At 28.2% G+C, this 13,693-nt stretch overlaps 1 protein-coding gene across 8 annotated transcripts in view; it reads right to left on the bottom strand.

Moving 5' to 3' along the window:
- Window positions 1-9,829: 9,829 nt before the first annotated feature.
- Window positions 9,830-13,693, bottom strand: part of LOC111685417 — a 28,107-nt gene continuing 24,243 nt past the window's right edge. For 7 of the 8 annotated variants that reach the window (XM_046955561.1, XM_046955556.1, XM_046955555.1 and 4 more), the window contains one exon: window positions 9,830-10,642. In XM_046955561.1, the coding sequence (XP_046811517.1) occupies window positions 10,200-10,642 (443 nt within the window). In that variant the 3' untranslated portion in view covers window positions 9,830-10,199. Of the gene's footprint in view, window positions 10,643-10,712; window positions 10,918-13,693 lie in introns of those variants that run through there. The other variant, XM_023447685.2, reaches the window with a different exon arrangement.

Below are 13,693 nucleotides of genomic sequence, written 5' to 3'. Positions count from 1 at the left end.
ACTAGACTATAGACTAGACTATAGACTAGACTATAGACTAGACTATAGACTAGACTATAGACTAGACTATAGTCTAGACTATAGACTAGACTATAGAGTAGACTATAGTCTAGACTAACGACTAGACTATAGACTAGACTATAGAGTAGACTTTAGACTCGACTATAGACTAGACTACACAGAGTACACTATAGACTATACTGTAAACTAGTCTAAATTATAGACTAAACTTTAGACTAGACTAAACTATAGACTAGGTCGGAACGTACATATAAATTACTAAAGTACTTAATTTTCCACACCTGTTAGGTATCATAAAAATTTATTTGAAACCTAATTAACAGAGCAGTTTAAAAAAACCTAAAGCCCTTTAAACATTCAAGAGTTTCTAGAGAGGAAATGAGGTATCAACACCCAGACAGATAGTCTCACACATTATCAGTTTCTTAATCAAATACACGAATTTCTCTCAACAACACTCTTCAATAATTTAAAATTACGTTAAAATAAAATTTTGTTACCACTTTGTTCATTTGTTGTTTCCCGTTTTTGCCATTTATCAAAATAATAACGTAAACATGGCATCAGAAAAAATAAAAATACAAATGTTGAAAATATTAAAAATATAAACGATATCGCAAATGTTAAAAAAGCGTTCGACATTTTGTTCTTTAGAAATATATATTTTTTTATATTGAAATATACTCGTAGATTGTTTCGTTAATGTTTGTCTATTGCGGTTATAATTCTAAACTGTTTGGGAAAATGTCTAAAATGTCAATTCAAAGTATTTTTTTTTTTTTTGGCATTGATAAGATTACATAGAAATATTAAGTGGAAGGTTGGGGGGCTTTCGCTTTTAAGGAAGTCAAATACTTGAGTTTTAGAACATAATTATATATAAATATAAAAAAAGAGATTTGTCATTTTATAAACATACAAATTGGTTTAAAAGTTAAAATTATTAATCATAGAAAACCATATCAATAACGTTTTCTATATAGAATTATTCGACAGGTTTTTTGTATAAAACTATTCGACAGGGTTTCTATATAAAATGGTATGATCAGTTTTCTATAGATTACTTTGCGATCAGTTTTCGTGGGAAATATATACATTCAGTTTCTCATAGAAAACTCCACGATAAGTTTTCTATAAATATAATACAATACTTTTTATATAAAACTATTCGACAGATTTTCTATATAAAATGATATGATCAGTTTTCCATAGACTAATTTGTGATCGGTTTTCTTGGGAAAATATATATTTTCAGTTTGTTATAGAAAACTCCACGAAGAATATTTTCTTATAGAAAACTTAACTATCAGCTCTTTATCAGTTTTCTAAAAAACTAAACTTTATTAGTTTTCTATAAAGAATATTTTCATATACAAAACTCCCATAAGAAACACTTAAAGAAACTCTTACTTTTCTTTGGAAAAAAATACATTCAGTTCGTCAATATAGAAATAATTAGAATCAGTTTTCTTTTTATAGAAACCCTACTTTTAGCTTCTAAAAGAAAACTTTGCGATCAGTTTTCCATGCATAACTCTCTTGTTTTTGGTTCTTCCGATCAGTTTTCCATGCATAACTCTACTGTCTTTAGTTCTTACGATCAGTTTTCTATGGGAAACTTTATTTGTGATAAGTTTTCTATAGAAAACTTTATTTTTGATCAGTTTTTTATGATGACTTTTCAAAGAAAATTTTACGATCAGTTTTCTATAGAACATAATCTGACCATTGTGCTGTTGAAAACATTAGAATCAGTTTTCTTTTTATAGAAAACTTTACCATAAGCTTCCTAAAGAAAACTTTGCGATCAATTTTTCATATATAACTCTATTGTCTTTAGTGCTTCCGATCAGTTTTCCACAGAAAAAGAAAACTTTGCGATCAATTTTCCATGCATAACTCTACTGTCTTTAGTTCTTCCGATCAGTTTTCTATAGAAAACTTTATTTTTGATAAGTTTTTATAGAAAACTTTATTTTTGATCAGTTTTCTATAGAAAACTTTATTTCCGATCCGTTTTCTTAAGAAAATTATTTTTGTGATCAGTTTCTATGATCACTTTTTCAAAGAAAACTTTACGATCAGAAATATAGAAATATTCACGAATGGTTTTCGAAGACACAACTTTACAATCAATTTCATATTCAGAATTTTACGATCGTTTTATTTTTCACTTGTGATCAGTTTTCTATGATCACTTTTTTTAAGAAAAGTTTACGACTAGTTTTCTTCTATCGACTAGTTTTTGTAGAAATATTTACGATTGGTTTTTGAAGACACAACTTTCAACTTCATATTCACAATTCTACGATCGTTTTTTTTTTATTTGTGATCAGTTTTCTAGGAGCACTTTTTTTAAAGAAAACTTTACGATTAGTTTTCCATCGACTAGTTTTTATAGAAATATTTACGATTGGTTTTTGAAGATACAACTATACAATCAATTATATATTCAGACTTTTACGATCGTTTTATTTTTCACTTGTGATCAGTTTTCTATGATCACTTTTTTAAAGAAAGCTTTACAATCAATTTTCTTTCATAGACTAAATTTAGTAGAAATACATGTTTACGATTGGTTTTTGAAGACACAACTTTACAATCAATTTGATATTCACAATTGTACGATCGGTTTTTTTCATTTGTGATCACTTTTTTAAAGAAAACTTTACATTCAGTTTTCCATCGTCTAGTTTTTATAGAAATATTTACGATTGGTTTTTGGAGACACAACTTTACAATCAATTTGATATTCACAATTGTACGATCGTTTTATTTTTTTTTTTTCATATAAAACTTTTATTTAAAGATCAATTGAATAAATGTTTGACTTGCCTATTTGTAAATTTATGTCATTTGACATATTTCACATTTGGACATTATCAGTTTAATATGCTTTTGTTAAACTCGTCATAATTGATAAAAATAATTTTATGATTTTATGAATACATTGCAGCATCATCTTCACGAAGTGAAGATTATGATACAAAGATTTATTTAGAGATAACATATTTAGCATCTAATGGCACATAATCCCGAAATGTTAAAGACTTTCAGATAGTTGTTATCATTGTTATAAGATTTGCAAACGAGCTATAGTTTATAGTTCTAGAAATTTAATTCCAAAGTCCTTTAGCACTTGATTTTAAAAGTATTTTTTTTTTTTTGAAGAGTTCAATATTAGTTTCATTTAATTACAATTCTAAATTATTTACGATCACTAAAAGATTTATTTTTTTTTAAACACATGTATTTTTGTATATACGTACATAAAACGGGTATTATTATTTGCAATAAAATAAATATTATAATAATTAAAATCACATAACCGACTATAAATACTACTAAAGACTCCATTAATTTAAACAAAAAAATATGTAAAATTTTTTTGGGAAAAACTAAACTTTTTACGCCGTTTTTATTTGCAGGCTTTTAAACAGCGAATAGAAAAGTTTTCATGGGGAAATGTTGATTTTATTCAACTTTTTTCGCTATAAAAAAATATATATAAAATTGTTTAAAAACTTAAAAAATAATACAATTAAATGTATGAAGAAGAAGCAAAAAGAAAGAGTTTATATTTAAAGTAATAAAAATGTTTAAAATCACAGACGATAAGATTATATAAATCACAGCAAATTGCAAATAAAATATAAATAAAAAAACGCGCGTTTTTAATTTATTAATGCAAATATGAACAGAAAACGTTAAATATACGTGTATACATATGTTTATAAAAACAAATAAATATTAAAATCTTCTATATTAGCATTATATTATTCGATCATATGATCTTTAGACTTATACGTTTTTTACTGGCTATATATGACGTAAAAAATTGTTCATCTTAAATCGCTTGTTGCAATATAAATAATTTTTTTTTTTTAAATATAAATCTGGTAGCTTTGTTTTTTTATATAAGTGCAGGGTTGGATAATTTATAAGCTTATAAAAACATCTTGAAATTTAAAATTTTTTATCAAACAGGAAATTTAACAAAAAGATTTCTATTGATAATTTTTCAACAGGAAACTGATCATTAAGTTTTATTTTAGTGATTTCTGTAAAAAAAAAACTGATCGTAAAATTCTTTCATAGAAAACTAGTTATAAAGTTTTCTTTGTCATAAAGTGATCGTACAGTTTTTGAAATAAAACTTATGCTAAGGTTTTCTCGTAATGTTTTCTGTAGAAAAGTTAATGTAAGTTGATTCTCTAGAAAACTGATCGCAAAATTTACTCATAAAAACTGATCGTTAAGTTTTTTTTTAAAAAACTTATCCAAAAGTCTCCTATAGTAAATTGATCGTTAAGATTTGTCTAAGATTAACTGATCGTCAAATCACATTTAGTAAATTGATCGTTTTCTAAAAAAAACGGATCGTGAAGTTTTCTCTTAATAAAATTATGGTAAAATTTCTCTAGAAAACTAATCCTAAAATGTTTTCTAAAAAACTGATCGTAAAAATTTTACCAGCTTTTTTAGTAAACTAAACGTAATATTTTTTGTAAAAAATGATGGAAAAATTTTATGTGGAAAAATTATTGTTATATTTTGTATAGAAAACTAATCTTAAGGTATTCTAACGTGGTAGGTTAGTGTTCTAGTCTGGTAGACCGGAGGTTGTGGGTTCTATTCCAACCTGAGACACTGGTTAAAGAGCGCACAACAGGCCCGATAGAAACCTAGGTGTATTTCTTCGGATTTAATGTATATACATCCTCCTTTCAAATTAACTAACTCCTTCAAACTAACTAACTAATCCTCCTTTCAAACTAACTAACTAAAAAAATTATCGTAAATTTTTCTCTAGAAAACTGATCGTAAAATGTGCTTTAAAAAGGTGATCGTAAATTTTTATTCATTAAACTGAGCAGATTCTAGTAAACTTATCAGTAAGTTTTTTGTTAAAAAGTGATCGCAAAGTTTTATCTAAAAAAATTATCGTAAAATTTTGCAAAGAAAACTGATCCTTAAAACACTGATGAAAAATTTGTTTCTTAAAAAACTGATCGCAATTTTTTTCTTAAATAAAGAAGATCGTAAAGTTTTCTCTAGTAAACTGATGATTTTCTTTAGTAAACTGATCTTAAATTTGTCCATGTTAAACTGATCGTGATGTTTTTTGTGAAAAAATTCTGATCTTAAGTCTACTCTATTAAACTGATCATTTAAAAAAAACTGATCGTAAAGTTTTGTGTTAAAAAATATCGTAAATTGTTCTCTAGAAAACTGATCTTAAAATGTTCTCTAATAATATGATCATAAGTTTTCATTCATAAAACTAAGCAGATTCTATTAAACTAATTGTAAGTTTTTTTAATAACTGATCGCAAAGTTTAATATAAAAAAATTATCGTAAAATTTTGTAAAGAAAACTGATCCTTAAAAAACTGATCATAAATTTGTTTCTAAAAAAACTGATCGCATATTTTTCTTAAATTAAGATGATCATAAAGTTTTCTGTAGTAAACTGATGTTTTTCTTCATAGTAAACCGATCTCAAACTTGCCCCTAGTAAACTGATTATGATCTTTTTTTCTAAAAACAAGTGATCGTAAAGTTTTATCTAGTAAACAAAAACAGAACAGAAAACTGTTCATAAAATTTGCCTTAATTTTTTCCTAAAATAACGGATAATTAAGTTTTTTCTAAAACAAATGATCACAAAGTTTTCTCTTTTAAACTGATCTATGTTTTAAGTTAACTGATCGTTAAGTTGCTCTAAGTAAACTGATCGTGTCGTTTTTTATAATATAATTGATCGTTTAATAAACTTCGAGATTTCTTAAGATTTTAAAATTTTCTAAAAAAAAAACTGATGGCAACTTTTTATACGTGATCTTAAAGTTTTTCTTTTTAACCGATCGTTATTTTTTTTCTTAAAAATAAATTAAAACTTTAAAAAAAACTGATCGTAAAGTTAAAAAAAAAACAAATTTTTGTAAAGTTTTCTTTACTAAATTAATCTTTTTCTTTAGTAAACTGATCGTAAAGTCGCCACTAGTAAAGTGCTGGGAGAGACAGGGAAACTTTTGATTTTGTGTGTGAGAGAAAGAGATGTGAGAAAGTTTCCCTGTGTGAACCGGTACAAGCTGATCGTGACGTTTATTTCGAAAACAAGTGATTGTAAATTTTTCTCTACTTTACTGATGGTTAATTTTTTGCTGGATCAGTTCGAAAAACTTTATATAGACAATTGAAAGTTATTATTTTTTTATAGAAAATAAAAAACTAACTGTAAATATATATATCTAAGTTAGTGATAATATTAAAAGAAAAAAACATACCTCCCGTTTCGTCTAAAGGATTTAAACGACGCCAGACATAAATGGCAAACTAGGTATTTAAAAGATATAATTTATTAAAATTGAATTTAATTAGATTACAATTGAATAAATTGTAAAAAGAAAACTCAAAATAATCATACAATTATCAAAAGATATACGCCTAAAAGGGCGGACAATGATATGACGTAAGCCAAGGGATCATCATAATAATCCTCTTCATCCATTTTCGATAAAATGTTTCAATAATTTCAACACTTTTTTAAAGCACAACTTTTTGAATACATTTTCAATATTTTAAAAACACAAATATTTAGCAACAATAAATAAAATGCAAAAACACTCCGAAACTAAGATTTTTTTTTTTTTTTAACACCAACCACACTTGTATTGAAGTATTAATAAATTTTGTTGAAAATATACAAAACAGTTTGCAAAAATATATATTTTTTTTTTGCGCAAATGCTTAAACAATTTCTTTATCTTGATGATAAGATTATAATTAATATTTGTTAAGTGGGTATTAAATTATCAAGCTTGCACTACTTTAATACGATTATTATATTGTTTTTCTTAAAACATTAATGTTGGAAATTACCACCTTTTTAGCGAATATGCCAAGAGATTTAAAAACATTTAAATTACTTTTTTTCTCTTTTTTATAACAAATAAAGAGTCTTTTAAATAAAGCCCAGACAACAACTGAATTTAGATGAAATACTTAAAGTTGTAGTTAAATGATTTTCTGTACGTTTATAAATTTATATCGATATTTATTTAAATTTTTCTTCGAGATAAGATTAAAATATGTACTCAAGTGTTTACATGTGTATGTACACATAAAGAAATTTCTTCTTTGTTTTTGATTATTTAAGAAGTTATGTACAAGAGATTATTGCTGTTTAAAAATAGATTTTGCAAAGATACTTTTAGAAATTTACTGTGCGTAACATAATTTTGTTCTCAAGCAGTTTGAATTTCGAACTAATTCACATCAAAGCCAAAAGTTAAGTACTTCCATTCTAAATTTAAAGTAAGTCGTTACTAAAGTAAAAGAAAGTCATTACTAGAGTACATCAAAGTTATGCAGACGGTAAGTAGTAATCATTGAAAAGTAAGTAGTTATGGAAGTAAACCCCATTACCAAGTATTAAACGCGGACATTTTTGAATTATTTTTCAGACAATCACGTAAGTTTTATGATTATGAATTAAAGAGATGCAACAAGAATCAGTTGAAATTATCATGATCAATACTATACTGACTATAGGATAGGAAAATTTTGCATATGATCCTTCGGTTGGATCACTACTAACTAACTAATTAACTAACTAACTAACTAACTAACTAACTAACTAACTAACTAACTAACTAACTAACTAACTAACTAACTAACTAACTAACTAACTAACTAACTAACTAACTAACTAACTAACTAACTAACTAACTAACTAACTAACTAACTAACTAACTAACTAACTAACTAACTAACTAACTAACTAACTTATCCTTTATATCTTAATGCAGTTTTTTCTAAATAAAATTTACAATTGTTTTGCTGTCAGTTTTGACAATTGTATATTTTCATCTTTTTTTGTAAAAAGCAATGTCATTTTCTACGTTATCATTACATCAGTATAAAAAAAAACATTTATCATTAACGTGTTACAATTTCAAATAAGATGAAATGATAAGAGCGGCAGCAATAGCACGTAACCAATGATAATGCATATTGCAAAATTAAATATTTGTAATATAAAGTCAATTAGACAAATTATTTATATAGAAGTTTGAGTGTCTTATTTAATCTGGGATTTTGACGTGAACGATAATATAATGTATGTTAAAAATTTAAAAGCAAAATCAGTTAACACTTATTTATTAACACTTCGTTTCTATGGACTGTATACTATTCTTTAGACTAAACTCTAGACTAGAATATAGCCTAGATTCTAGACTAAAGACTGAACTCTAGACTAGACTATAGACTAAACAATAGATTAGACTATATACTAGACTTTAGACAACACTATAGATTAGTCTATTGACTAGACTATAGACTAGACTATAGACTAGACTATAGACTAGACTATAGACTAGACTATAGACTAGACTATAGACTAGACTATAGACTAGACTATAGACTAGACTATAGACTAGACTATAGACTAGACTATCGACTAGACTATCGACTAGACTATAGACTAGACTATAGACTAGACTATAAACTAGATTATAGATTAGACTATAGACTAGATTACAGACTAGACTATAGACTAGACTGTAGACTGGACTATAAACTAGATTATAGATTAGACTATAGACTAGACTATAGACTAAAATATAGACTATACAATAGATATTCTGAGTGGACACGCAGGCTTACGAGTCTAGATAGATAGTCTAGACTATAGATAGATAGTTTAGACTATAGACTAGAATATAGATAGATAGTCTAGACTATGGACTTTTAATATTATCTTGCTATTCTGAACTTTATTCTGAACTTTATCATCGGGAGTTTTCCCGTTTTTCCTACCGAGCGCGCCCCCAGGTGGCTGATAGTGATGGACCATCTGTTCTCCCCCAGTTTTGGTTGACTCAAGCTAAGGGAGGGCAGATTGTCCACCACCTGGGAATATTCCCCGCGGACAAAAAAACTGTAAAAAAAAACAACATGGAAAATAAAAATGAAAAGATGAAAGTTACGGTGCAGAGCCAGAGTGTCGTCGTCATCCTGTAATCGTGAGCAAAATACTACTACGGAGGTGGGTACCTTGACCTCCGTGGCGGACAATGCGTCAAGTGTACAGCATGCCATTGGCAAAACATAGGAGTGAAAGAGAAGGGTGTTCTCGGAGAAAGCTCTAAGCTACCTCAGCATTTAAATATTGAGGGCGATATCAGGAGATAGAACTAAACCTGAGACCGTATTGGATTGTAAGAAAGCTTTAACTGAATACTCTGCCAGAGGTAAGGTTGATGAGAGCAGGACGAAAAATATCCTCAAAATGAGCAAGTCTGAAGTTAGTATGATAGTACGTATTCTGAGTGGACACGCAGGATTACGAGCACATTTCTGCAAAATTGGACGTGCGGATTCAGACGTATGTGGAGAGGACAGTGAAACTCTTTGCTACTGCCAGGCATTCGTCGAAGATAGATCCAAGTATCTTGGAAGTATGTTATTCCGGAAATAACATTCCTGACTAACACTGAATGGAAGATTCTTAAGAATTACGTTCAGGAAACTGAGTTTCTGAACACTGAAAAAGAATTCATTCAATTACCTTTTTTCATGATAAGGAGCGCACAACAGGCCCAATTCTGGCCTAGGTGTATTTATTCGGATTTGATGTAGTATACATCCACCTTTTAACCTAACCTTATCATCAAATCCTGGTGGTTTCTTCTAAAAGTAATGAGTAATACATAATATAGACTTTTAAACCGATTTTATAAAAGATTAAAAATAAAGTCAAATAAAAATGCTTTTATTGATTACTTTTATAAAACTTAAATCTATTTGTTATTACTTTATTCAATTTAAAAAAATATATATTTAATAACATACTCCTAAATATTATAATTATTAAAAGCTATTTATATATAGTATATACAATAAAAATTAACAAAAAATATGGAAGTAGTAAGTCAGGAACAATTAAATATGATTTTTTTCTTTCTTTTTTTTACATTAAAGCCAAAAAATTCCTTTGTTTCGATTTAAAAAAACCGCTAATAAGTAAAAAATAAAAATATCGATCGTTTTATTACTAGTAATTAGAAAAACAACTCGGGATCCTTTAAGGATCTTAAACACAGAAACCACACACACACATACCAGTACGTCTTTAATCTCTCAAAACTACACATATCTGTAGGCTTCACTCATGAACTTTGTGCAGGCTGTTGCGAATGCAAAGGAGTGGTAATTGGCAAGACAACCGAGGCTCCTATGGGTTCGGGTGTATAAGGAGGCGGTGTCAAAGGCCTTGAGCTAGACGAAACGTTGGGATCAGCTGGTGTATAGGGCGGTACAGTCAATGTGGTATCTGTGGTATTAACACTCGAACTAGAGGCTCCCATCGAAAGAGCACTTGGCATGGCGGGCACAAAATTCACTGTGGTAGCTGCTGCTGGTGCCGCTGTGGGTGTGCTCAAGTTTGTCATGCGCATAACCTCATCATATGAAGGCAAGTCTTTGTCGTCCTTCTCCAATTGTGCTCGTATACGGGCCGCTTCTGGACTATTGGGTTCAATGAAGAATATATCATTGTAGCGATTATCTCTAGCGGCTTCTTCAGCTGTGGCAAAGTTATTACCCTGGCGATCTGCAAGACAACAGAAAATGACAAAATAAATGTAATTAATTAGAAAATTTTTAAATCTTGTTGTAAGTACCCAAAATTTCTTTATTAAATTTTAAGGTTAAATAGGCATAATAACCGAGACATGAGAATACTACTAATAAACCTAGACCGGCTAGAATATATGGCAGTAAATACAACATTATGTACTACTTTAGAGAGTCTTTGTTTCTTAAATGAATTGAGGAATATAAAGTTATTTTTACTTTTATGTTATTAACAGATAAGATTAAATTTTTTATTATTGTTATTATTTTGTTAATTGTATTTGCAAATATTTACAGACATATGGTTAAATTATAGCTTCTTAGTTAAAGTGTAATCAATTGGTATTAAATGTATAATATTTTATAGCAGTTATGGGCAATATTTCTATTACCAATGTAAGTAATTTTGTATAATGAAGAATATTCGTCTATTGGCAATTCTGCAAAATATTCTAAAGTCAATATTAATCTTAAAAAGTACTTTGTTTTCTGCAGCTTTGTATGACTATGCCCAGCACTGCTTTATACAGTTGTTTTTATCTATATCTTTTTTATATGTACCAGGCATGGGAAATGGTAATTTTAAAACAGTACTAAGTTTAACCAAAAAAGAAGTAAATAATTAATCTAGCACAAAGAACACATACAATAGACTATTGTCTAGACTAGACTAAACTATAGACTAGACTATAGACAAGACTAAATACTTAACTGTAGACTAGACTATAGACTAGATTAGTCTATAGACTAGACTATAAACTAGACTATAGACTAGACTATAGACTAGATTATAGACTAGACTATTGAATAGACTATTGACTAGACTATAGACGAGATTATAGACTAGACTATAGACTAGACTATAGACTAGACTATAGACTAGACTATAGACTAGACTATAGACTAGACTATAGACGAGATTATAGACTAGACTATAGACTGAACTATAGACTAGACTATAGACTAGACTATAGACTAGACTATAGACTAGACTATATACTAGACTATATACTAGACTATAGACTAGACTATAGACTAGACTATAGACTAGACTATAGACTAGACTATAGACTAGACTATAGACTAGACTATAGACTAGATTATAGACTAGACTATAGACTAGACTATAGACTAGATTATACACTAGACTATAGACTAGACTATAGACTAGACTATAGACTAGACTATAGACTAGACTATAAAATTGACTATAGAATAGACTATAGATCAGGCTGTAGACTAGGCTATAGACTAGACAAAACCAAACTATACAATAGACTTTAGACAATAGACTAAACTTTAGACTAGTCTATATATTGCACTTAATACTAGACTTAAGTACACGAAATTAGGCTATAAGTACTAGTCTAGCTTATAAACTAATAAATAGACCATTATATAGCACAACCCGAAACTAATCAATAGGCGGGTCACTAAGTAGAAAAGCTAAAAAGTACTTTTAATGCAAAAAAAATTGGATAAATGTTATTGATAATTGGATAAAAGTTAATGAATTTTCCATGTCTGTTTCACACTCTCTTAAATACATTATCTCTCTCGGTTTATTTGTTACGAATATATTTAAAGAACAAATCGTTAAATTATTACACAGCGTATACGTGTTGGTTATTAAACATCACTAATACGCTACTGTATACTAAATGTAAATTAATATTAAAACAGAAATAAAAAACAAAATAAAAACATAAAGCGTATATAACTTTATATTTTTTTAGTTTGACAAATTTTTTTATAATTACTTAACCAACCGAAAGCGTAGAATGACGACAATCTTATCAAAAAAAACTTATCATTAGACATAATTTTCAAAATACAACTACAAACATAAATGAAATACAAATAATAAACGTTAAACTACTTCACTGGCCCCTCTATGCCCCTAACCTTACCCAATTTCTGAATCTCTCCATTCGTTATAACATTGACAATCTCACTCCGAAAAAAACTGATATTAAAAACAAATTTTTATTGACAAACGTTCGCTTACAACAACAGTAGGCAGACAGCAAAAAAGTTTAAAATATAATTTTAACACAAGTAATAAAAGAGAATATAATATATCAGAAACACTTTATTTTTGTAGATTTTAACAACAAGTTGCACAAAATATTTTATAGTGAAATAATATAATTCAATTTGTTCTTTAAAAGCGGCGAATTTGTAATATTAGTGACAAAATGCAGAACATTTTATTGTATATGTCGGCCTTTTTTATGGTTTTTCTTTCCTGTGCTGTAATGTGCTTTTGTTTGAGATTTTCCTTTTGGATTTATATGGAATATTGGCCGCAAGAGCAACAGCGGCGTCGGAATAGACAAAGACAAATTTTGAGACAAAGAGGTTGGTATTTGAATGTGAGTGGTTTTAGAAGTAAAATTGAAGTAAAAGTGTTTTAAAGTATCCAATATGTTCTCTAGAATCTACTTTTATTGAATAGATAACCTTGGATGGCTAGAGTTTTCAATAACGCCTAAAAGTATGCCACCATTTACTAAATAAACATTTCTATTGGATACTATCTACGTTAGTTTTTTAAACTGTATATTAGCTCATTCATTTACGGGTCAATGACAAGTCTATGCAGTAGTTTATAGACTAATACAATAATCTTTTCACTGGCCAGTGTAGTTTCTAGTACACAGTCTAGTTTAGTATATAGTCTAGTCTATAATCTAGTTTAAAGTCTAGTTCACATTCTTGTCTATAGGCTAGTATTTATACAAGCCTACAGTCTAGTATAAAAACTTGTCTATAGTCTATTTAACAGATTAGTCTATAGATGTGTATACATACTATTATATAGTCTAGTATACAGTTTAGTATAAAGACTAGTCTATAGTCTTGTATAAAGATTACTATACGATTAGTCTGTAGTCTAGTCTAGTCTAGTCTATAGTCCAGTCTATAGTCTAGTCTATAATCTAGTCTATAGTCTAGTCTATAGTCTAGTCTATAGTCTAGTCTATAGTCTAGTCTATAGTCTATAGTCTAGTCTATAGTCTATAGT

The sequence above is a fragment of the Lucilia cuprina genome, chromosome 6 (assembly GCF_022045245.1).
Source record: "Lucilia cuprina isolate Lc7/37 chromosome 6, ASM2204524v1, whole genome shotgun sequence".
NCBI lineage: Eukaryota > Metazoa > Arthropoda > Insecta > Diptera > Calliphoridae > Lucilia > Lucilia cuprina.
Note: the sequence above shows the minus strand (reverse complement) of the source record. Positions and strands in the feature narration are given on the sequence as shown.